Genomic DNA, 25048 nt, shown 5'->3' with positions numbered 1-25048 from the left:
AATCTTACGGGGGAAACAATAAAGAGTATCTATTTTAACAATTGGAGTGTTTATTTTTCACTGTCTTTCAAATTTCAAAATTGACGCAAAAGAATAAGACAAAATACTTCGATAACTTAAATATTTTCATAATTGGTTTAACATTTTTATGAATAGTCTCTTATTATTATGTCCTTAAACTTGAATAATTTAATTGCCAAGTTCTCGATGTAAGAGTAAATAACCCAGTAATGTAATTTTGTTTTAGATTGTTCATCAAGATATTTAATGGTTGCGAGACTTCCGAATTGGGAAGTGCTCTTTGCATCTCAGTTTGCAAGTTCATAGGTGTTGCTGACCAGCAAAAGCTTTCCAGTTTGTTGGCGCATATCTGCTTGGGAGCACCTGGTGAGCATTGACAATTTATGATAATTTTGTTTTAATTCAGTCAATGTAAATATGTTAGGATGGTAGTATTTTGTAACTTGTTTGTATCCTTAGTATTATTTTAAATATGGAAGTGAGTTTGTTTATTTTATACCTGTTAGCACCTTAACAGATTAACCAGTTACTATAAAATTTGGTATACATTTATTATATGAAGAAGATTATGGGCTACTTTTTATCTCGGTCAGTGAGCATATCTTCGTTACACGGCCGAAGTCGCGAATAAAAGCTAGTATTAATTTATACTACATTTTTCTAAAGTGAAGTAACAATAAATGAGTTGCTATGTTTCAGTCTTATGAATGACATAGCAAATATTTATCCGTAAATTTATTTACCAGTTTTTCCATGTCTAGGGGGATTTTTAACCAGTGGTTGATTTGTATGTACTTTTGTCGTATAGCTACAACAAATGGTGCTACTGGAACTGCTAACGGCACGCCGACCGAGACGGAGCTGCCAACGCCGACATCGTCTGCGCCCGAAGGGGACAATCCTGTGTCGATCGCGCTTAGAAACGCACTCCGCACAGTTTTCCGCACGGAAAGCGACGGTACGCAGCGAAACAACGCCGGCTCCGCCGCGGCCGCCGCGCAGCGGAACGACTCTGATTTGCCAGTGTTTGATACACCGTATGTTTCATTTTTTTTTATCGCCATTTTTTTTATACTCATTATTCTTGAGACTTAGTACACCTGGATATACCAGCCTAATAGCAAATATCTGAATGTCTATCATCTGTATGCTTTATTGAACTTGTAAAAAAAGCCATGGTATAACCTTGTCTAGCTAATCTTGTTAGCTAAGATAGGCTTATATCTGAAAGAGATATCTTCTAGTCAATATTAATTTAGCAGAATAGGCGATGATTGACAGGTAATTTAATACACGAAAATTGTGTATGTATGAAATATAAAAATATTATTTATATATTCTATGGCTATAGGACTCTAGACGTAAAGTATTTTTGTAAATTTGTATATTCTGTATTTAGGTCACCAGCACCCAGAGCACAATCTGAGACAACGCAACAACCAGGAAATTCGGGTTTGTAAATTTTCTTATAACTGTCCTTTCTCTTCTTGCAATATTCTCTTATTCTTCTTCACACTTGTAATCTTTATTGATTGTATAATTTTTTTTCAAACAGAAAATAGTTGGTCTGACGGAAGCAAAGACAGTGCAGCGGTGACAGCTGGTTCAGTAGAAACAGCTCCGGCGCCTATCGTCGCTGATGCAGCTAATGACAATGCAGCGCTTTTATCAGCGCTCTGCAAACATATCGTTTTACACTGGTATGTTAATATTAATGTTTTCTTTCTATAGATTTGTAGGAAACGAAAGTGATATTAAAAATTTTAAAACACGCATATACAACGCAACATTGTAATGTTTGGATAAAAACAATTAGTTGCAGTTCCTATCAGAAAATTCATGATCAAAAACTACACTTGGTTTTTTTCAAAGTTCTGCCTTTTTTATACAAAGAAAAACACAAATTTCTACTAAATACTGTTTAAATTACAGTAGTCGTTTTTTCACATCTTAAAAAATAGAACTCATACACAGAAAAATATACCGTCTAGAGGTATTAACTCAGACATGAGAAATTTCAGATTGACTCAATTTTTTCTGTTATCTTTACATGTAAATACCTCATGGGATATTTTTTCTTTTCTCGTTCGTCAAATAAAGAGGAGAGATTTATTTTTTTATTTGTTATCTATGCTTGAGCTGTGGGTATACGTTAACGGGACATAAATGAGAGATTATACATAAGGATGGATGTAGGTCAATTGGCCCACCATAGGTAATTCAACAAGAATTAACCATAACAGTTTCTGAGGAGAATGGTGTGGAGGTTGAGCTGATGAAATATATTACTAGAAATTGGTCAATAAGACCGCGTTGCTAACAATCTCTTTGTTTCCAGAAAACTACATTATCAGCGAAAAACATGAACTGTATTTTATTTAAAAAATTGATATCTTCTACCTATCTATCCTTGTGAATTTGAAGTGAGTAGCTATTAAATGATAACCGTGGCGTTTGCAGCACAATCGAGGTGAGCGAGCGCATGCTAGCAGCGCTGGTAAGCGTATGCGGCGAGAGCGCGTGCTCGCCGCTGCTGCTGCGCGAGATGTGTCGCCTGGCCGACGCGCACCAGGGCCACCACCACACGCAGCTGTTCCCCGCCGCCGTCACCTGGCTCGCCACGTGGTATGTTTAGTAATTACATTTTATTTTTAAGCTTGGGGAAGTCTACACTTCACATTAAGGTGTATGATGGATTTTTGGTATGGGATAACCGATAATATGAGTCCGCGCTAACAGTAACTTTGTCAGGGTACCACCAGTGAGTATTGATTCAGTTATTAGTGGAGATGGAGTCAGATCCGTTAACCTATTGTGGCGAATTTACCAAAAATAACAATGTTCTATTGGAGAAACGCGTGGAAGTCAACTTGACAGAGTATAATAAGATTTGTTCAATAAGGACAAACCTTTTCATTACTAACAATCCCGTTCCATCTAAGGTGGTATTTTTTAATCAGATAAAAATGGAAAAATATATCCCACCTGCTCTATCTATCATTATACACTGACGGGGCAACAAATAAAAAATGATAAATAAGTAAGACGGTAAGACAACCAGCCAATCGGAAGTAATTTAAATTAGAAATTAACCACGATGGTTCTCAGAGGAACCATTTGAAGGTCGACCAGGCGACCTAAAATATATTGCTAGAAATGGAGTCGTTGATCCCCATGATTAACTATCCCTCTCTCTTCCCTTGGTGTATGATGGATTTCTGTGTGGTATATTAAACAATTTTTTCCCAACCACTCTTTCAGACGGTGTCATCGTATAACACAGACTATGTCTGTGTTATATGAAATCAGCGACTCGGACTATCTTTAAATGACTAGTACTACATTCCATCAACTAGGCCGTTAGCCACAAATTGATTCTCATTTCTTATAGTAACAAAAATAATTATCTTACACCGACATTTATTTTTTTACAGCGTGGATAATTTGAGTAGTCCGGAAGTTCTAGAGAAGTTAGAGGAAGGACAAGTGGATGGGAACTTGGCGCCGCAGATCGAATCGGCTTGCGTGTTGCTGTCATACGTCGCCGACGCTCTACACGCCATCAACACAGCGCAGCCGCATAGTAAGAACTAAATACATTTCTTACAATAGAATCAAATTATTATAATATACAGCTTTATATCAGATTATAGTGTAAGCAGAGAGTATGTATTGCATCTATCATTAATAAATATTCAATTATTTAGTTCTGATCATATAATACACTATTCCCGTAGTATGTTTTTGTACTTGAAATCTCCGTAATATGATTTGCGAGTAAATGTGGACTTACAAGTATGCTCCGTATTTAACCAGTAATTGAAAATTACATTATATTAGTATGATAGACTTTAGGACCTGGGGATCTACCATGAAATGAAATTCCGAATTTTCGGACTAAATTTCCTGTTTTTGTTCATAGCGAAATCAGCCCAGTAAATAGTTTAGCATTTTTAGTATTTTTAAAAGGTATGTATTATACAATTTTAACATCAAATTTGTGTTTCATTCGGCTCCAAAATTTCGGGAAATATTTCATGGTAGGCCCTCAAAAGTCTCCTGTGTATCAGACATCGTCATGAGACACATGTCCTATTATATAATATCCTTAATTATCCCAATTCTTTCCTACCTTCGTTCCCGGTTCCAATTATTACCTCCTCCTTCCAGACCTAGACGTCTTTGTCTGAACCAGTCCAGGTTCTTAAAACCCATTTTATGGGTAACTCATTTGATTTTTTTGGAATAAACTTCCCGTGAACATTCAGAATAGCCCGTCTAGCAGTTCCTTCAAAAAAAGATTAAAATCATTTTATCTTTCCAATTTAATTTAAATATAAAAATGATTAGAAGACTGTCATCATTGTGTTCTCTTGTATCTGATATTTATATGTAAACGTGTGTATGTATGTGTGTATATGTATGTGTATGTGTATATGTATATATATGTGTATGTGTATGTATGTATATATGAATGTATGTGTGTATATATATAATTATTTATAATTTATGTAAATATTTATTTAAATTTCTGTCTTGCACTACTACTGCCCACTCACTACTTCCTATGAACTGCGTTAGGTTGACTATATATTCGCCTTTGCTAACATTGTTATTAACTTATTGTTGTTACTGTATGTTTTTGTGTAATAAAGAATATATATATTAATAATTACAAATATTTTTCAACCGACTTCTAGAAGGTGGAGGTTCTTAATTTGATTGATTTTTTTTATGTTTGTTACCTTATAACTCCGTCAGTTGTAAACCGATTTGGGGAATTCTTTTTTTTTTATCTAAGAAGATATACTTACAGATTCATTTTTTGATTGAAATTTTATCGAAATTGGTTCAGCAGTCTGAGTCAGTTTGTTTTTTGTGAAACGCATACTACTGTTGAACGTCATGGTATATATTATTTTTAATTTAACATTCCCGTTACTATATATTATTTTAAAAAATCTGATTAAGTAGTTTACTTTTTAAATCAAAATAATAGGTTCAGTCACAATTGAAATTGGTTTTTTTGTGAGATACAACTTTTAATTGTAAGCTAATACCTTGTTTTTGTGACAAGTGTTACATGTACAAAAATACATATAATTTTTATTCTATATAAGTTATAATACATTTTTTTGTTTATTTTATAGCGTGGCGCTCTGTGAGTCCCACATGGGAGTCTCCGTCAGATCTCGGATTCGACTTTGATTACACAGACGAACAACAAGACGATGACGACACCAGTGCTGATGACTCTGTAAGCTATATATTTATCATAGTGATATAGTTTTATAGTCATAATACGCTTTGTGATGGTTTTTATACAAATATATAAAAGAACCACTTTTTTCCGGCACTTTGGTAGTAATTTTGTGAATTTCTTGACAGTTCTCGTATTGAAATGGATGTTAGGGTTGAACATTACTGACTTAAAATGTTTAATATGAATAAATGACTTTGAATTTCGTATAAATATTGCACTTATATTCTTGTCTATTTTAAATTTCCTACTAAGTCTGAGATTATAGAAAATACCATTACTTAATAAAGCAAATTAATTTAAGTGACGACGATAGGTTCGCTCCATACCCCGGTGGACTATGTCTTCAATTTACATTACTTTTTTTTTATTTTTGTCTATGGTCTACTACACTTTCTATTGTCTTTGATAGCTAGTAACATTATATTTGTTAACTAATTATTCGTATATTATATTATAATATTGTGCAATCATGTAGGACGAAGACGCAATGTTGCAATACAAGCTGTGCACGTTCACGATGACGCAGCGCGAGTTCATGAACCAGCACTGGTACCACTGCCACACGTGCAAGATGGTGGACGGGGTCGGTGTGTGCACGGTGTGCGCGCGCGTCTGCCACCGCGGACACGACGTCTCATACGCCAAGTTTGGAAACTTCTTCTGCGACTGCGGAGCTAAACCGGATTCTAGGTATACTGATTGATCAATTGCAATCGAAAATCATTCTTTTCGTGCTAGTGTTAGTAGTTATTTTAGGATTTTTTACTTAACTCTTATTAATTTTGTATTTACAACTCCGAGTTTTTAATTTCAAATATTCTCTATGTAATGTATTTATGAAACATTTCTTGCACATTTTATGATGTGTGAAATTACTATTTTTTGAAATTTATCATCATTATATTATGATACAAGCCCCAATTTTTTAAATGTACATGTTTCATAATTGTCAATTGCTTTTTACTTCAAATAAACCCCATTATGGTTTTAGATATTTATTTTTATTAAGAAAATATAAATGTACATATCACACCTGTTTCCCATTTGGGTAACCAGAACAATGGAATGCCAAATGCTTTAGTTCAAATAGGCCTCTTTTTATGTATGTACATTGGATACAAACTGTAGATGAAAGGGAATTATCATTATGTTATGTTCTGTAGTTGCCAAGCGCTAGTAAAGAGGTCAGTGACCCTTGGTGGTGCCCGTGGCGCGGCAGGAGGCGCAGAGGAGACTCCCCCCGCGCCCTCGCTCCGCCGCCGCCCCTCCAGCCCCACGCCACCGGCTTTGCTCGCGCCGCCTAGGCGGCCAGTTCTCGCTACTAACATACAAGGTACGTACACAAAGTCTAGTTCATATTTTGAAATTAGTACCAGACTGTGTTAGGATTGAAACATCTACCTAAAACTGCCTATCTACCTGGGTAAATTTTATTGCCTTAATTAGATCACTAATGCTCTTTGTACTTTGTTTAAACTTTGAAAAGAAATGTGTATTCAGATTTTAAAATAATCAATATTTGACAATAACTATCGTGAATCACACATTATATTTATTTATATCAGTTTTACTTATTTAACTTCAGGGTTGTTCGATTTATTTTCGAGTGTTGTCCGTAATGGTTATGAAGAGGGGCCGCTATCGAATACGAAACTAATAGAGCGACCCTAAACTTAAATGCATGAATAAATCTGATATAAATTTAAAACATCATCTTAGGTATATAAAAACATGGTTTTTATTTACTCTTACTAACATTCTTAAGTTTGTTCCATATCATACACACCAGGTATAAATAAGAAATATACTTTTTATTATTTTATCTAAAGGATTTGTTAGCTGTTCTAAGTGTTATGTCAAAAACATCAATTATTATTGTGTATAATTACTGACTTCAAAATAGGTAGGAAGTTATTAATTAAATTGTATTTTATTGTTTCATAATTCTGTCAATTTTTATAAATTGATGTGGAATTTTTTTTGAATGAATATATTTTCATAAATAAAAAAGAAATATTAAAATAGATTCCGTAGTTTAGTTTTTAAATCAGAATAACTGGTTTGACTATTATCGAAATCAGTGTGCTTTTTTTTTTGTGGAACACCGTCTTAGATAGATAGAGTGTATTGTATTGTATTGTAAAATCTTTATTGTACATATTCACATTGGATACTGATAAATGATTGAATATACAATTAGATACTCTTTATTGTTTCGTCCGTAACATGATTGCGTGGTGCGCAGGGTGCCGCTCGTTCCTGGCGTCGTACCCGGGCTGGGCGGCGTGCGCGGCGCGCGTGCGGCGGCTGCTGGCGGCGCTGTGCGCGCCCGTGCGCGCCGCCTGCCAGCGCGCCGCGCCCGCCGGCGCGCACGCCCGCGCGCAGCGCGCGCTCGCGCAGCTGCACCTCGGCGAGAAGCGGTTCACGCACACCGACCACCTCATGCTGCCCACGCTCGGTTCGTAACACCCTTACTACTCCATCAACGTATACGCTTCATTTAATTGTGACCACCCTTACACCTCCTTCACCATATACGTTTGTTTGTGAAAGCAAAACCGAGACTTATATACATAGAACAATAATTAAAAGATGAACAACAATGAAGTTACTTATTGGATTTTCACCAATACACACAATATACAAAATTTAATAATGCTTGCTTCAGGTGAATAACACACGTGAAGTATACAGACGCACTATATATAATATAGTGAACAATTACGTCTCAAATATAATGTTTATAATATTTACTTTTTCCAAATATAATGTTAGGGTTTCCAAAAAAAAAATTATAATAATAAACATAAAATGTGCCTTCAAATTTAATTGCTTTGTTTTCTCTTCTTCATTTATAATTATTTATTTATTATATTTAAAATGGATCAGGATTTTACTATTTGAGCGATGCCTATGTATATATATAATTTTCCGCTTAAGGTTTTTTGTTTGTATCAGATCATTGCAGTCTATGGCATTATGAATTTTTAAAAAAAATTGGGAATAAACATTACCTTCTAAAATTTTCTATAATATTTATTTAGGTTCACAAGAAGGTGCATTCGAAAATGTTCGCATGTCATATACTGGTGAAAACGGCCAGACAATTCGTCAGCTGATGTCGACCCACAAGCTGCGCCGCGTCGCCATGTGCTGTCTCGCATCGCCGCAGGGTCGCCGCCAGCACCTCGCTGTCTCACACGAAAAAGGTATGTCTAGTATTAATTGTAATTGTAAAACTGTATTATTATATACTATGCCAAATATATTATCTATAAGGTATTTTATGTAATCTGTAGTGTCATCAATTTAAAATTGATAAGTATTTTATAAGATATTTAAGACACTTAGGATACTTTCTGATATATTTAATAAGGTGACGAGCCAAGTGAACTGCTGACCCTGGAACGTGGTACAGGGTCACTGTACTACGTTCCTGTATATGTATAATACCTTAATTTTAAATTAACTATTTTTTACAGGCAAAATTACAGTGCTCCAACTGTCGGGCTTGCTTAAACAAGCCGACTCGTCTAAACACAAACTCACTTTGACGCGACTGTCATCCGCGCCGATACCATTTACGGTACTCAGCCTGAGCGGCAACCCGTGGAATGAGGATCTGCTAGCTGTGTGTGGCTTGAAAGAATGCCACGTACTCACTTTCAGCAGTGGTGGTGTGTATTTTTCATATGTTATTGTCTTGTGGTAGTAATAATCTTTGTTCAGACCCAACAACGTGCTTTGTCTATAGTCATATAATTTAAGCATTAGTTAGCAATCAACTACTCTGTAAGTTCTTTCTCAGGGTTTAAATTATGATCGTTAATTCTCAATTGGCGAGAAGGGATTAATCCAGTAATCACCATACAAAATACATTACAACAGTCAAAATATATAGAAACATCACATTTATAGGTATCTAAGAAAAGATAAGAACAGTGTTTTTTTTTTACTACAGGCGCTGTAGCAGATCATCTAGTTCTGAATACTGGATTGGACGCGAACAACTACGTCATCAAAGCTATATGGCTGCCGGGCTCGCAAACGCAGCTGGCGCTTGTCACATCCGATTTTGTCAAGATATTCGACCTCAGCAAAGACTTGAATAATCCAATGCATCACTTCCTGGTCCCTAGTGGAAAAGTGAGCATATCCATTTAGTCTATTAATTTTATTGTTATAGTTTAGTCTACAAGATAAGAATTTTGTGTTTGTTTGTGATTGGCATATGCAACAAATATAATTCTTAATCTTTAAATTCAATATTAACAATCGTAATGTGCATAAGTCCAATTTTCAAAAAAAAAAATTTAAATTTTTTTTTGCGTCTCATAGAGTCCCTAAGCATATACGCCGAACTTCTATACTCCCTGAAACGACACTCAGTCCTAATTGCAAGATACAAATGTTTCGCAGGCTTAGTCTTGTTCTTGCTCAAATTTTACACGGTCAGTCTTGGTCTTGGTGTTTCAAAAATACGAGACAAGATCAAAACCGATTTTGGGCAACACTAGTTAACTATTCTGTATGTATTTATTTATATTTCAAGTAAATTAACAAATGCTTTTATTTCTACTGTCAGTTTAAAAAATATTAACAAAATAATTTATGCAACTTCCAGGTTCGCGACGTTACATTCGTGAATCAAGATGGAGTGATGCATATGCTGTGTATGAGTTCAGCCGGCCACATCTACTGGCAGCCGATGAGCGAAGAATCCCGCGCCACACTTGGTACTTTCTATGTCACCAATACACTTGAAGTGTTGCACCCTGAGATTCAGGTACTTTGATAGACTATAATGATTTTTAATAGATAATAATTAATTAGCGCTCCTGACTATGCTACTGGTTTCACTGGCGAAATACCAGTGAGGGATGATAGATGAAGATTTAATCAGGTCAATAGACCCATCAAGTTGAATTCACTAATAGTGAAATATGATAGTGATATTGATTGACTTACTCGGTATATTCCAAGGAATCAGGTAGCCTCCGTTACTATCTATCTATCTGTTTCTTACTATAATTTATATTTACTGTTATTGTAAAAAAAACTGTTAATTTTCCAAATACATAAATAAATAAAAGACGAAATAAATTACAATCCCCCTTCTTGATTAAATTATGTACTCTTTATTATTAACATGTTAATTAATTAAATAATTTAATTTGTAGGATGTAGCTGGTTTGGTTGGAGGTGGCGGAGTGTCCATTTACTACTCGCACACACTTAAAATGCTGTTCTTCTCATATGCTCAAGGAAAGAGTTTCCTTGCTCCGCTCAGTACTGTCGAGGACAGTGTTAAAGGTAATAAATAATGATAATAAAATATGTGAAATTAAAACAACAAAATAAAACGAATGATACCGACATATATTTTATTAACAATCTTATGAAGCAGAAAACTCTTGGCATTCGGAAATCAGTGCATCCATTTAAGACAGTTTACATGTGAAATTATTTATTAAATATGAAACTTATTTTGTGTTACTAACTTCCAAATGTCCATTTTTTAACTTATTGTATAATAATTGCTCTCAAGTTTGTATACTTTTAGCTGATTAATAATTTTGTCAGTGTCACATTTCAGTGGTGTAACCATTATTTGCATAGGCACCGCAATGATAACCCTATCATCGACGGCAACGCAGAAGGAAGGCGGTCGCGGCGGCGGCAAACAGGGCGGCGTGCAGTCGTTGTGCCAATGGGCCGAAGTCGCCGGACACCCCGGTCTCGTCACTGCTGTCATGCAGGCCTCCAACAACCCTGTCGTGCTCATGTTGACTCCCACCAACATATATGTGCAAGAGATCAAGGTGACTGTAACCAGTTGTCTAATGCCCAGATATTCGGAACGCATTGTTTTGTCTCTAGAAATAAAACAACGCAGTACAACAACTCTAGAGACAAAAATTGTCGTATTGTTCGGGACATGCTAAAAGTGTTAGACTGCTTCTTTTTTACACAGATATTATTAACAGGTAGAGGGGCGTATATTCGCAGTGCTAATGGATGGGGGTCGCCGACCATCCTGACATTATAAAACCCTAGATGATTGTTAGTATGTCGATTACACAATTTTTTCGTTTTCAAAACTGAAATTGCATTTTTAAAGGATAATATAAAACTATAAAACATGAAATCGTAATGTGTTTTTTCTCGAAAGAGGATCATAACAAATGCATTGTTATAGGTGGTGCCGGCCAAGGCCAAGATAACTGATATGGTAGCAGTGCGGCACTGGTGCGGCGGCGGCGGCGAGCAGAAAAGCACGCTGATCCTGCTGTGCGAGGACGGCAGCCTGCGGATGTATGCGGCCAGCGGCGACCGCACCGGCTACTGGCTCGCGCCCGCCATCCAGCCCACGCACCCGCGCCGCCGCGCTCGATCACACGCCGCGCACGTCAAGGGCAAGGCGCAGCAGGTATACCGCGCGCTACACGACGCACTACACACTACTCACTGCCGGCTGTGAGTCGCAGCAGGTCCACCGCGCGCTGCGCACAGCACATATTACTCGCTTCTGGCTGGGGGAAAGGGATTGTTAGCAATGGAGTTTGACAGTCCCATTGCCAGCAATATACCCTATTAGGTCGACTTCCACATAGATCCCCCTGGAAGCCATCGTGAACAATTCTTGTTGAATTCGTCACGATGGGCTAACTGACCTGCTTCATCCTCACCTGTCATTTTTCACTGGTGCCCCGCTAGTGTATACCGATAGCGCGCACGGGGTTATCATTCTATTATCACCCATTGAAAAAAATATAAACCCGCTACTGACTACGAGACGTAGGTACACTGTATGCTGTGCACCGTACACTATTTACTACTGTCTCGTGCCCGTAATTTACACAATTTAAATTGTTGTATGGTTTCAAGACTGGAACATTTCAGTGTCACAAATAATCTTTTGTTCACACGTTCAAAGCGTATTTAACAGCTAATTTATATAATGATTGATGTTTGCCGTGTTGTCCCAGTATAGAATTAGTCACCTCTTCTCCGTTGATGTCGTAGAAGGTGACTAGGAGAACTTAGTGGCCGAGGAATGGGCAGCAATGTTCCTCTTAAAACGTCATCAAAGCCTAACTGCGGTTGCTCATCCACCTGTCAAACGTGGCAACTAGTGGCAAACCCCTCTATAGTGAAGGCCTATAATCAACAGTAGGCAGTTAACAGCTGATATAATGATGATGATGATATAAAATTATGGCTAAATTCTACATATTATAAGAGCTTACTACAAACTATTAACAAGAAAATTATATATGTATCTTTCAGGTTGTCACAAAATCCAATGCGAGCGGAGTGCCGCAGTTCCCGATCGACTTCTTCGAGCACTGCGTCGCTATGTCTGACATCGAGTTTGGTGGCAATGACCTGCTGCAAGTCTACAATACTGCACAAATTAAACATCGACTTAACACTACCGGTATCTAATATTTTATATATCGATGTTCTTTTATATTTGTATTATAAGTTTTTTTTTATACAACTTAGAATGGCAAACAAGCTGACGGCCCACCTGATGGAAAGTGGTAATCGTCACCTATAGACATGAGCAGTACCATGGACATAACAGAATATACTATTTCGCCCATGATACTCCCCATGCGTTGCCATTCCTGAGGACTCAGGTGTTATTCCTTCGTACCCAGTAAATTCACGCCATATCCCACCCTTCAAACCGAAACACAGCTATGCAAACACAACTGCTTCACGGTAGAAACACGAATAGGACAGAGGTACCCAAGCAATCGACTTTTGTACAAAGTCTCCCTCTGGTATTAAGTATTTCATTTCACTAAAGATATTTTTTATAGTATAATAAAAGAATTTAAATTTATTTCGATCCATGCCTTGTAGGTTTATACGTCGTTTCAACCAAGATGAGTGGATTCTCGATGGAGGTTATAAACTCTGATCCCAACATGGTCATTTGTGGAATAAGAGTATTACTTGGAAGCCAAGATGTCGCAAGAACTCCGTCATATGTTGAAGTAACTATATTTTTTTATTAATTTTTTTTTTTGTTGTTAATACATTAGAGAAATAATAATCATGATCTTTTATAGGTGTACGGAAGATCCATACAAACCATAGTAGTTCGCAACCGCTGGTTTGACATACCTCTGACTCGTGAGGAGTCCTTGCAGTCAGATAAGAAGTTAATTATTAATTTTGGAACATCGCAAGACCCCGACGGAGTCACCATGGTAGATTCTGTAAAGGTATGTTGATACACGCGATATAACAACCTTTTAATTTTTATATTTGATATACATACTTTAATTTTTTTTTATCTACAGGTTTATGGTAAAAACAAAGAACAATTTGGATGGCCAGAAGAAAACGAAGACCCATCGGCATGCCCCTCAACCAGTAAAGTGGCGCAAGTACGTAGAAGTTGTTGTTTTATGTTCTAAAATGATTTTTTTTCCCTAATTAGAGAAAAAATCTTGTATCATTTATTAAATATATATATATATATATATATATATATATATATATATATATATTAATTGAAATTTCTATCAGTATCAAAGCTATTTAAAATAAGTATGTATATATGTCTAGGGTGATTTAATCAATTGGATGTCTTTGAAGTTTTATTCATTGATATAATGCTATATTTTGTAAGAGGACTACACGTAAATATAGCTATCACAAACTATCTATAACTTGCGACAGTTATTTCATCTTACAAATTATACAGTCTACTTTTTATCATGTTTACGTTATTTACTTACTAAACTGTAAACACTAGGAGGCAGAAGGCACCAGTGGTGCTTGGAAACCAAGTTCCTTGGAACGACTAGCGTGTGCAGCGCTAGAAGCGCTTGAACTCAGCGCTGGTGCTATCCCAGCCGTGACTGCGGCGGGCGCGACCAGTTCTACAGCCGTCAGCTCCACGGGGGCTGCAGGGCCGGCGGCAGGAGAGATCGCGGATTGCGGCGCGGACGCAGCGCGGCGCCTGCTGTGTGCTCCCGCTGGCGCTCATCTGCATGCTCGTGCGCAGTGTTTGCTGCGCGCGCTGCACCATACACACTATCACCAGTACAAGGTATGACTTTGCGTCTCTAATATAGCGTACAAATAAAAATATTAATACAAAATTTTTCTAGTGTTGTGGTCGAATGGCTTCCTGTGTGATTTATAAATAATTCCATGAACTTGAGTTTGAATCTGGCCAATGACAGAAAAAATTGTCTTTATTAAGATAAACTGACTTGTGTTTACTGTAATGGCAACAGTCAATGAAATATCTCTATATTCTTCCTCTTATAATTTAGAGGCCACTGTCTGACACTATAATAGTATGTATTTTTTTACGACAAAAAAAAAATAGACAACTGACAATGTACCGCATTAACTGTGAACTCTTTTATGTTCACGTAAAGATTAGATGTTGTTACTATATAATGCCCCTAATACACTGTTCATGCACAGAATTCATATATTCTCATTACATATGTTTGGATAACTTTGAAGTCCATATTAAAAAGGCACTTTCATATCACTCAGGACCAAGCGATCCTCAAATACGTATGTACATCGTTGCAAGAGTTGCGCGACACAGCGGACGCACGTAATATCGACCCTGAGGCGTACTTCCGGCTTGTACTGCTGGCTCGCGGTGTGGCGGTGGCACGTCCACAGCATCTCGTCAAATATAGCGCTCCAACACCACAGAGACCTGCTAATGGTTCGTATACTCATTGTTTTTAAGGCCTATCCAGATGACTAACATTTCTCTATGCATGCATCATTAGATATAAAAAAAAAAAAACCAACGAAAAATCGATTTTTATGATATTAAAACAACACATTCTGTGTGTAATAATATAGCGTAGCATGAAGCTTATAAAAAAAAATCTCTGAAGTATAATCTCAAATAATAAATAAAAACGAGAGAGATGTATATTTAAACAAAATATTGTTTTATTAAAAGAACTGACCATTGAGTTTCTTGTGTGTTTTCAACAACGTAAACACAATCATTAAAAAAATAAAAAGTTATTTAAAAATTTTATGGTCAACTATATATATATATATATATACAGTTTATTTCTAATATATATATATATATATATATATATATATATATATATATATATATATATATATATATATATATATATATATATATATATATATATATATATACTAAATAAAAATTGACCAAAGACATATTTTGTGGGGTTTATGCCATTTTTGTACTTTCAGATTTGGCTGTTCTCATCTTGCATATATGTTAGTGTAATAACACTCTAAAATGACATAATCGTTTGTAACAGGCGACTGGTCAGTCCTGTGGAAGGACACAGGCGAAGAGCAGCAGGACAAGGAGAAGGAGTGGCACGTGTGCGCGCTGCTGACGAGCGTGCTGTGGCGGCTGGCGGCGGTCCGCAGCACGGCCGGCGGCCCGCCCGGCATTCTCTCGTACGGGCTGCGGCACGCCGAGCACACGCTGCACGCGCTCGCCGACATCGTGCACGCCTTCCAGCTGCACGCAGACCCTGACTGTGTTAGTATGCACCTAGTGTACACCTGTAGGGGGAAGGGATTGTTAATGGAGGCTAAGGGTCCCATTGCTAGCTAGCTATATACCCCTACCCTGGAAACTATGTATTATATTCCAGATGTATATATCACTATGGGCTAACTGAGCTGTCTTTTCATCCTCATATATCATCACTCAATGGTGTTCCGCCAGTGTATACCGATAGCGCAGGAGAGGTTATCATTCCATCATCACCCATTAAAAAAAGTTTAAACCTGTACATTTACTCTGACAAAAGAAAATAATATTTTTTAATTAATGGGTTGAAAGTTGAATAGTAACCACACCTGCGCCATAACTACGATGATTTCTAGGAGGAATTATGTGAAAGCCGATCAGACCGACATTTGTTACTATGGTGACCAGTTTCAAATTGTTATGAGGAAAACTTTAAAAAATGTGTCATTAAGTATAAAAAATAGTCATTACAGTAGGACACATGAAAAGGTAGTACTTGTTAAGCTAATCTTTTGAAAATCCCTCTACCTTCTGAACCAATTTTTTTGTTTTTCACTTTTCAGTCCATTATTATTCTAGCAATTTTTCACTTTTTGACACTATTGATGACTGAATATGCTTTTATCTTGTCGCGTGAACGATGAACGGATGTTATTAATTGTAGCCATTAGGTAGAATAGATAAATATTATGTATATATTTTCTTTACAGATCGAATTTGGAAATCAAATCTATCTATCTCTGTTACTTGCTGAAGATCAGAGTATTAGTTTCGGTGCAAAAGCAGCACTGATGAGGGTCCTGCGCCCAAGAGTCAAGAGGCGACGTGTTTACATTCCGTCGCCGCCAAACACACCTGGTAAAAAATGTTTGCATAAAGTTTCTTGTATGTTTATATACATCTACATTATATACATTCTAGTACATTTTGTTCCACAAAAAAAAATTAAGTATGGCAAAACTATTTATTTTTAATTAAAAATAAACTACTAAACTTGCTTTAATTAAATGTGAATAGGACCAATCTAAAAGTACATCCTTTCAAATAAAAAAAAAAAAAAAGAATTTTGTATATCGGTTTATAAATGATGGAGTTTTGAGGTAATAAACATGAAAAAAATACAACTCCTTTTTTAAATCAGTTAACAAAATCAGCCACGTTTAAGAATAAAAAAATATTAAAGGCGCTGGTTCATCGGTAACAACAGCACAACCTACCAGCTCCATCACAGAGGCAGCGGTCTCCGAGTCTGAGCTAAGCACAAATCGTGATGAACAGCAAGAGAATCAATTCATGGAAGTCGATGATTCGCTCGAACCTATGGTGCTCCTCGCACCAGATGGAGGTATGTAGTACTACCAGCTTCGTTAATCTCTGTTCTTTTTTATATACGTAAGAGAGAAGCAATTTTTTTAAAATTAAACACTAATACGACGAGCTAACTGAAAGCGTCTTCATAGAAATTACTAATCATCTTTTTTTTTTTTATACAACTTAGAATGGCAAATAAGCTGACGGCCCAACTGATAGAAAGTGGTAACCGTCACCTGTAGACATGAGTAGTACCATAGATATAACAGAGTATACTGTTTTGCCCATGATACCCCCACGTGTTGCCATTCCTGAGGACTCAGGTGTAATTCCTCTGTACCCTGAAAATTCACGCCATATCCCACCCTTCAAACCGAAACACAGCTATGCAAACTTAACTGCTTCACGGTAGAAACACGAATGGGACAGAGGTACCTAAGCAATCGACTTTTGTACAGTCTCCCTCATCTTGTATAGATATAAACAATTACACAATTTTTTTATTTATTTCGCTCATAAAAACTTTTACAATTATATTAGAGAAATTAATAAATTCTCAAATTACATATTCCATCTGCAAATTTATTCTTATTACGAATTCCATATCAACTTTTGTGAGAGACTGGCAATGGTACTAAGACCTCTGTATCACAAAATACAGTATAACAATTGGAACCCTTCGTGCACTGTTCAGAGGACTTATCTGTTGTATATCAATATTCAGTAATTTCATTTCTCTGCCTATCTTTCAGACTTGAAACACATTTGCAATAAGTGTTACTTATATTCTACTCTGAGGTTCTGATAGCTCTATTGTTATTTAGACGATAGCATGGTTTTTTTTAAATACGAGCAAGATCAAATAGCGTAATAATTATTTGACAGGACTCGAAGCCTTATTGGATATCCCGCCGGATGCGGATGACGAGACAATGGTAGAACTGGCGATCGCATTGTCCTTGCAAGAACAACCGCGCCGCGCCCCGCCTGCACCCTCTGCACCACCGCCACCAGCACCTGGCTTCAGTGACGTCACTGCTTCACCGCCAGGGTGAGAAACATTTTTTTATACTTTGATTACAGTTGCAGTATAAGTATCTTAATTCTAAAGAGGAGTAAGTACCTCGCTTAAGGTGACTTTACTTTCTGTCACCAATAAGAAGACATTGTTGGAAGCGTTTTAATTAACCAGCGCAGAGACTATATTTTACTGCCGTAAATAGATCGCTAAATCCTTTACACACTAGTAAAATATGGCATTTACGCCAAAAATTTAAAATAAATATTCCTGCTAAGGATATATAATCTGACTTTATTGTTTTAGTTTCAAGGCGGCACAAATAATTTTTAAACATGATTTTGTTAAATAAATAATAGGCTATTTGATTGATTTCTGGAAACAATCTCAACTATTTAGTTGTGTTTATAGGTCCCCAAAAAGTAGTTATTTTTAATTCACATAAGTATTTCTTTAAACAATAACAAATAAAATAGTACAATTTAAATAGATAGCTGAAACGCAACTTTTGAGCAATATGGCATTAGTGACGTCACATGGAAGTAAATAATAATTTTGTGTCATACACGAGTTTGGTCCTACCCTTCGTTTTCAGTGATTTAGCAGTTGAATAATAAAATTTGTAATTACTAATTATTCGACCAACGAAATCATTTGGATTTGACGCACCGCTAACAAGAACGCAAAAGATTATCTATGACATACATGTTATTTACTTCCTTCTAATTGTTTTATCTACAATTAATAATATATTTTTTTGTTAGATTAATTCCTACTGCTATATATATTGTCAAATAGTTTATATTATTAGTTTATTTTAAATGTTAATGATTATGTTTTACTTGCATTAGCTCGGATGATGAAGGCAGTACAGCAGCAACGGACGGAAGCACATTACGTACCTCACCAGCGGAGCCACCTGGCTCAGCGGGTTCGGAGAGCGGCGGTTCCGGCGCCGACAGTATTGGTGGAGTATCTGGACGTAGTAGCGCATATGGTAAGTACATGTCATGTTCGTGATATAATATTTAAACTATTATAATATGAAAAGGAAGTGTTCTATGACCGTAGAGTCTGTGCTCGGTCAATGTATACTGTTAAACGAAAAAGTTAATCTAAGGCGTATTCGAATTTAACATATCTTTTCTTATATTTTTTCTTTGTGTTCAGACACAGAATTCAGAAATCAATTTTTATAATACAAAGTGTCACATGCAACTTAAACGTCGTTTTGATGGATACAGTAATCTATCCAATTTATTTATATAAATTTGTCCAGTGTAATTTATTAATAAAATTAAATATCCATTATTTTAACACTTATATATTTCCATATTGTATGGAAATAAAATTACAACTAAAATGAAACAAATGAGTTCCTCTTTTTATTATTATCTTATTAGACGTAAAAAACTTATTAAATTAATTCTCTTCTATTTATATTTTTTCATATTTTTAAGATACAATGTGATTAACCAATTTCCTTTTAAATTTGAATACACAAACTTTTTCAGTGGCCTATAATGGCAGATATACCCATATATGTTATGCTAAACAGTGTAGGGGCTTTTCTGATGCACTATAAAATGTTGTAGGAGATACCGTGTCCGCTCCCTCAGCAGGAATGATGCCTACCAACGATGTGCCTGTTTTTATTTCAGGCTAGTATTGACAAATAGAAATTTATAAACCACTCACCACATAACGCGTGATATTTTTTGCTTTATAACATCTTTAACTTTCATTCGCAATTCTTCATCAGTGCTCTTGACTTCACTGTATTTGGATTTAAATATGTATTTGTTGTTATTCAACAGCGGGCCCGTCGACGTCGTCGCAACCCGTTGCGTCGACGTCTCGCGCGATCGAAGCGGAGACGGAGACGAGGAAACTGCACGCGTTGAGGCTGTCGTTGCTGTCGGCAGCATTGGATGCGTTACCATCTCTACGGTCATTGCCAGGAGTTCGAGCCATACCGTTTGTGCAAGTACGTTATATATTTTTAGAGTGAATATTCATTTTTAAGTGTAAATATGTTATATATATGTCATTTGGTTAAAATCATTCTTTAGTAACTTAACTGCTTCATGAGTATTTTTTATCATCTTTATTTATCATATTATTCAAAACTTCTGCTTTGTGTTCTGATATTCGTTCTATAATTCTTTAGTAATAAAAAAATATCTTTAAACAGCATATTAACTGTTCTAAATGTGTTTTGCTCTTTCCGCTGTAAATTTTAATACAGTCTAAGAACCCATAAAAGAAAGTCATTAATACTCTATACATACCTGTATTTAATTAACATAAGTTTCAGTTATATATGTTCATTGTTTTAATTCTATAAAAGGTAGTCCTCATGCTGGCCGGAGATTTAGATTCGAGCGTGGAAGGCGACCGTGTGGTCCTCGAACGACTTTTAGAACTGCTCGTGAACGAACTAGACATTCAGGCCGAAGAGCCGGCTCCAAGCGAAGAGCGTACAGACCGCCGTGAACTGCAGCTGGCGATCATGCGCTTGGAGCTTCTGGTGTCGGAGCTTGACATGCAAGAGGAGACCTCGCCGCCCATACACGAGAGAACTAATCGGCGCGAGTTGCAGCTCGTCATTATGAGATTGCTCAGTGAGTTATTTTGAAGTAGTATTTTGCTGCTTATGTGGATGAATGAGCTAAGAAAAAGTGTGTGGAGATAATGAAAAAATTCGCGTGATCTATGAGGGCTTCTTATAATAATTTGAGATGTAATCTTGATCATTTTGGATATAAATTTAGTCTATTACAAAATTTAATTAAACTATAATTTTATGGCCATTTATTGTCAACTTAAATATATAGTTATAAAATCAATGCGTCAAAGGCCCGAGATTATGTTCACAGAGTTTACTATTTTGATTTTTTTTTTTATACAACTTAGAATGGCAAACAAGCTGACGGCCCACCTGATGGAAAGTGGTAACCGTCGCATATAGACATGAGCAGTACCATGGACATAACACAGTATACTGTTTCGCCCATGATATCCCCATGCGTTGCCATTCCTGAGGACTCAGATGTTATTCCTCTGTACCCAGTAAATTCACGCCTTATCCCACCATTCAAACCGAAACACAGCCATGCAAACACAACTGTTCCCGGTTGAAACACGAACAGAGGTATCCAAGCAATCGACTTTTGTACAAAGTCTCCCTCTGGTAAGATTTAAACAGAAGACTAAAGTTCATAAAGTTGTGATGTCCTTCAGTTTTATAACTAAAGAATATGTACAACACTCATCAGGTGTACTGATGGCCCGCTGGAAGACGTCGGCGTCGAGCGGCGCGAGCGGCGGCGGCGGCGCGGCGCGGGCGGAGGGCGGCGCGAGCGCGGCGCACGTGTCGCGGCTGGCGGCCGCCGCGCTCGTCCGGGCCGGCGCGCCGCGGCACTGCTACAAGGTGCTGTCGGCGCTGCTGCCCTACTGGAAGGAGAAGACCTCCAGTGAGTACATGCACGCACGCACGCACACACACTCGCACCACTCACACTCATACCATAGAGGGTATCCCCAATGAAAGGAGAACACATCTAGTGATATCATCTCTTTTTCCTCTTTACATGCTCTCGCACTATATCAAATATCTGTTAGTTATTCACTATATTAAAAAAGGTATCTAATAGTTATATGGGCTTTTATTTTTTTAAATATTCTGAGACACCTATAGATCTAGATGTCTCAGAATATTTGAATAGAAAAAAATATTTAAAAATTATATAACGTAAAAATTACGTATTTTAGATAAAAAAATGAACATAAGTTTTAAAAATAGGATTAATATGTATGTAAGCAATATTAGACATAGATTTTATAAGACGAGAAGAGATCACACTTTTTCACGCATACACATAGTGTTTCATTGTGGTAACCTTCCAACTTCACTAAAATATCATATTATAAGAAAATATTTTAATTTTAACATTTATTTTTGTTAAAACATAATAAAAAAAAAAAGATTCATACACACATACTTTGAGTATTTTTTTTTTATCGTATACGAACTTACATTTTACTGAAGTTTATATATTATTGTAATAGATACTACAACCATTAGTCCTGGCCAGCAACTCTTGAAGCCACAACCACCACAGCCTTTGCCCGATATGCAGCCATTCTTTGTCAAAGAATATGTTAAAAGTGAGTTCATTGGTGTTTTATTAATTGTTTTATCATTATCGTTTGCCTTTAATATAAGTTTATTTTATACATTTTATTAATATTATCCAGGTCATGCTCTAGACGTGTTTGATAACTACCCACAACTATTAATGGAAATGGCGCTGCGACTGCCGTGTCAAATACACAAGCATTGTGATCCGGCGCACTTCGATCTGCGCTGGCGCTCCCTGCTGTGCGAGTACATGATGAATCAACAGACACCACTCAGGTAATAGAGGCGACTATGACTTTTCAATCGTCTAACTTTTGAAATCACTTGTCAGCGAAATATTGAAATGGCTTTATTGCCGGCAATGTAGAATGTTACATTTGAATCGATCTACCTACCATTATAGTTTATTAATGTAACGCGCATTTGAAAAAATCAGTAAATACATTTGGTTGAAATACCAGATTACTAATGCTATTATCACTGTAGAGACTATTCACCATGATTATATCTATAAGTGTTAATTAATTTACAAACAGGATTTTAACTTAAAAAGTAACTACCTGACTTTAACGTGTTTTTGTCGAGCATGTTAGTTTTAACCAGAATTTTTCTGTGCAATAAAAACAGCTACTGGAATGGTGATAAATTTAATCCCATATGGGGATTAAATTTTACGAAAAAAGAAATAAACAGAATCATAATTGCTCCAGAATTTGCGTAAACTAAAAAAAAAATGGAATGATTTAGAACATTCTTTTAATTCTCGTAACACATATATGGTATATCAACTTAGTATAACGTAACTTAAGGGTATATACAATAATGTAATCCCACAGGAAGCAAGTTCGCAAGCTGCTGTTACTACTGTGCGGTACCCGCGAGCGTTACCGGCAACTGCGTGACGTTCACGCGCTCGACACACACCTGAGCGCGGCGCGGGCCCTGCTCGCCACCGACCCTGCTTACGACAAACTCGTACAGCTGATGGACCATCTCAAGGTATTAACTGAAACGATTGGCCAATCATTTATATATAATTGGATAATGTAAATTATTCGAACTTACTATAAAAATAACACTAGACACTATACGCGGAAAGGTAATTGGTTTTTAGCATATAATTTATTTGTACATTGTTAAAAAATCTATTATACTAGTAACTAGCTATTGCAATTTATGTGTAAACGAAATTCAAAAATTGAATCACTTTACTTATTTTTGTATAGCAATGAATAAAATTACTCAACTTTCAGTTTTAAATTAGACATAAAAATAACAATGAATACTGTATAGGCATGCGCGGAGATAGTGAGTGCGCGCACGGGCAACTGGCAACACACATGCGCGGTGGAACGGCGCGAGGCACTCGCGTGGCTGGTGACGATCGCGCGCCGCGTGCACCCGCACGTGGCGCCCACCGTGCTGCAGCTGCTGCAGGCCGCGCTCTGCGCGCCGCACCACCACCAGCACCAGCAGCAGCAGCCGCAGCCGCGCCCGGAGCCCAAGGTCTGTTGATATTCGCAAGATGCCACGTCAGCGAATTGGAACGTATGCGACACGTCAAATAACGTTCAATTTAAATTGTAATCTTTCTTCTCATGTAGCACTAGGTGCCCTTTAAATATCTATGTGTGCATCCGGATCGAAGGATCAAAGATGACGTATGGTTGATATACCCTGAATGCTGCTGTTGATATGATGTAATGATAAAGGATAATATTGATAACTGATAATAATAAAAATGTAAAATTGTTAATAACTATTAATATGGTGATGGTATATCAGTATACAAGCATATGTGGTTTAAATTATTCATTAATAATTTAATAAAAAATAATTAATTATTATCAATTAATTAATTAATATTATTTAGTTGCTAAAGTAAATTAATTGAAAATGCTGATTGGCCTTTATTTATTGACGTGGCCCATACAATGGGCTTAGTTGTTCTTTATTACACTGTCATTTAACATTTGTCTACAAGTTCTAAATATTTATTGTTTATTTTTTCCTAACGGGATAAAATACAAAGCCCTGTTTATAACTCTATGAAATGTATATATGTAGACATCGTCTGATTGGTCGGAGCGCGAGCGTAGTGCAGACAGCGACGCGTTTGTATCTGACGGCTCCAAATTCCAAGAACAGAGGGTTCCCGTTCTCGTGCAACAGATACTGAAACAGGTATGTTGAATAGAAATTTAAAGAAAAACAAATATCTCGAATGATTAAAAGGTGATTCTCTAGCTTTTTTTCTTCTCAGGTGTCTCAAGATGAGCTCAAAATGTTCGTCAAGGCATTCTTACTGGAGACCAATTCGACTGCCGTTCGTTGGCAAGCGCACGCTCTTCTACTGGCTATATACAAGTAGGCATCGTATTTTTTTAATAGTTCTATTTTTTTTTTATTTGTAACGATAGGTGTCATTGATAGAGAGATATTCTTCTCTCTCAATATACTAAGTCTTATAGTTCTAACAATGGAAAGGTTTGTTTTTAGTTCTTTACTTGTATTTATGATTATAATGGTTTTGATATTATAGTAACTCCATATAGTTATGGAGTTAATATTTATTTCTTGTAATTTTATGGTAATGTTTACAATTTAATTAATCTTTTCAAACAACTTCAAAAAGAAGGAGGTACTTAAGTAGGCTGTAATTTTTTTATGTTTGTTAACTCATAACTGCCAGTTCTAAACTGATTTGGAAGATTCTTTATCTGAAAGGTTATACTTATATATTGCTCTCATAGAAATTTT

At 36.5% G+C, this 25048-nt stretch overlaps 1 protein-coding gene across 1 annotated transcript in view; it reads left to right on the top strand.

Moving 5' to 3' along the window:
• LOC113510966 (protein purity of essence) overlaps positions 1-25048 on the top strand; it is a 66514-nt gene that overhangs the window by 23527 nt on the left and 17939 nt on the right. Inside the window, exons 28-65 of the mRNA XM_052898649.1 lie at positions 248-387; positions 830-1058; positions 1421-1473; positions 1577-1721; positions 2482-2646; positions 3456-3604; positions 5172-5278; positions 5760-5974; positions 6448-6617; positions 7530-7742; positions 8329-8493; positions 8767-8961; positions 9246-9430; positions 9909-10070; positions 10465-10597; positions 10904-11106; positions 11484-11714; positions 12575-12725; positions 13160-13293; positions 13369-13524; positions 13603-13689; positions 14061-14357; positions 14819-14999; positions 15592-15821; positions 16526-16673; positions 16999-17160; positions 18012-18177; positions 18996-19141; positions 19740-19805; positions 19962-20131; positions 20495-20768; positions 21423-21620; positions 22216-22314; positions 22405-22564; positions 23125-23287; positions 23582-23794; positions 24356-24472; positions 24552-24655. Coding sequence (XP_052754609.1) covers positions 248-387; positions 830-1058; positions 1421-1473; positions 1577-1721; positions 2482-2646; positions 3456-3604; positions 5172-5278; positions 5760-5974; positions 6448-6617; positions 7530-7742; positions 8329-8493; positions 8767-8961; positions 9246-9430; positions 9909-10070; positions 10465-10597; positions 10904-11106; positions 11484-11714; positions 12575-12725; positions 13160-13293; positions 13369-13524; positions 13603-13689; positions 14061-14357; positions 14819-14999; positions 15592-15821; positions 16526-16673; positions 16999-17160; positions 18012-18177; positions 18996-19141; positions 19740-19805; positions 19962-20131; positions 20495-20768; positions 21423-21620; positions 22216-22314; positions 22405-22564; positions 23125-23287; positions 23582-23794; positions 24356-24472; positions 24552-24655 — 6282 coding nt within the window. The remainder of the gene's footprint in view (positions 1-247; positions 388-829; positions 1059-1420; positions 1474-1576; positions 1722-2481; positions 2647-3455; positions 3605-5171; positions 5279-5759; positions 5975-6447; positions 6618-7529; positions 7743-8328; positions 8494-8766; positions 8962-9245; positions 9431-9908; positions 10071-10464; positions 10598-10903; positions 11107-11483; positions 11715-12574; positions 12726-13159; positions 13294-13368; positions 13525-13602; positions 13690-14060; positions 14358-14818; positions 15000-15591; positions 15822-16525; positions 16674-16998; positions 17161-18011; positions 18178-18995; positions 19142-19739; positions 19806-19961; positions 20132-20494; positions 20769-21422; positions 21621-22215; positions 22315-22404; positions 22565-23124; positions 23288-23581; positions 23795-24355; positions 24473-24551; positions 24656-25048) is intronic.

Source organism: Galleria mellonella, unplaced genomic scaffold (assembly GCF_026898425.1).
Source record: "Galleria mellonella isolate WM207_F2 unplaced genomic scaffold, CSIRO_AGI_GalMel_v1 utg515, whole genome shotgun sequence".
Taxonomy (NCBI): Eukaryota; Metazoa; Arthropoda; class Insecta; order Lepidoptera; family Pyralidae; genus Galleria; species Galleria mellonella.
The sequence above is the reverse complement of the archived record's forward strand: the minus strand, read 5'-3'. Positions and strand labels throughout refer to the sequence as shown.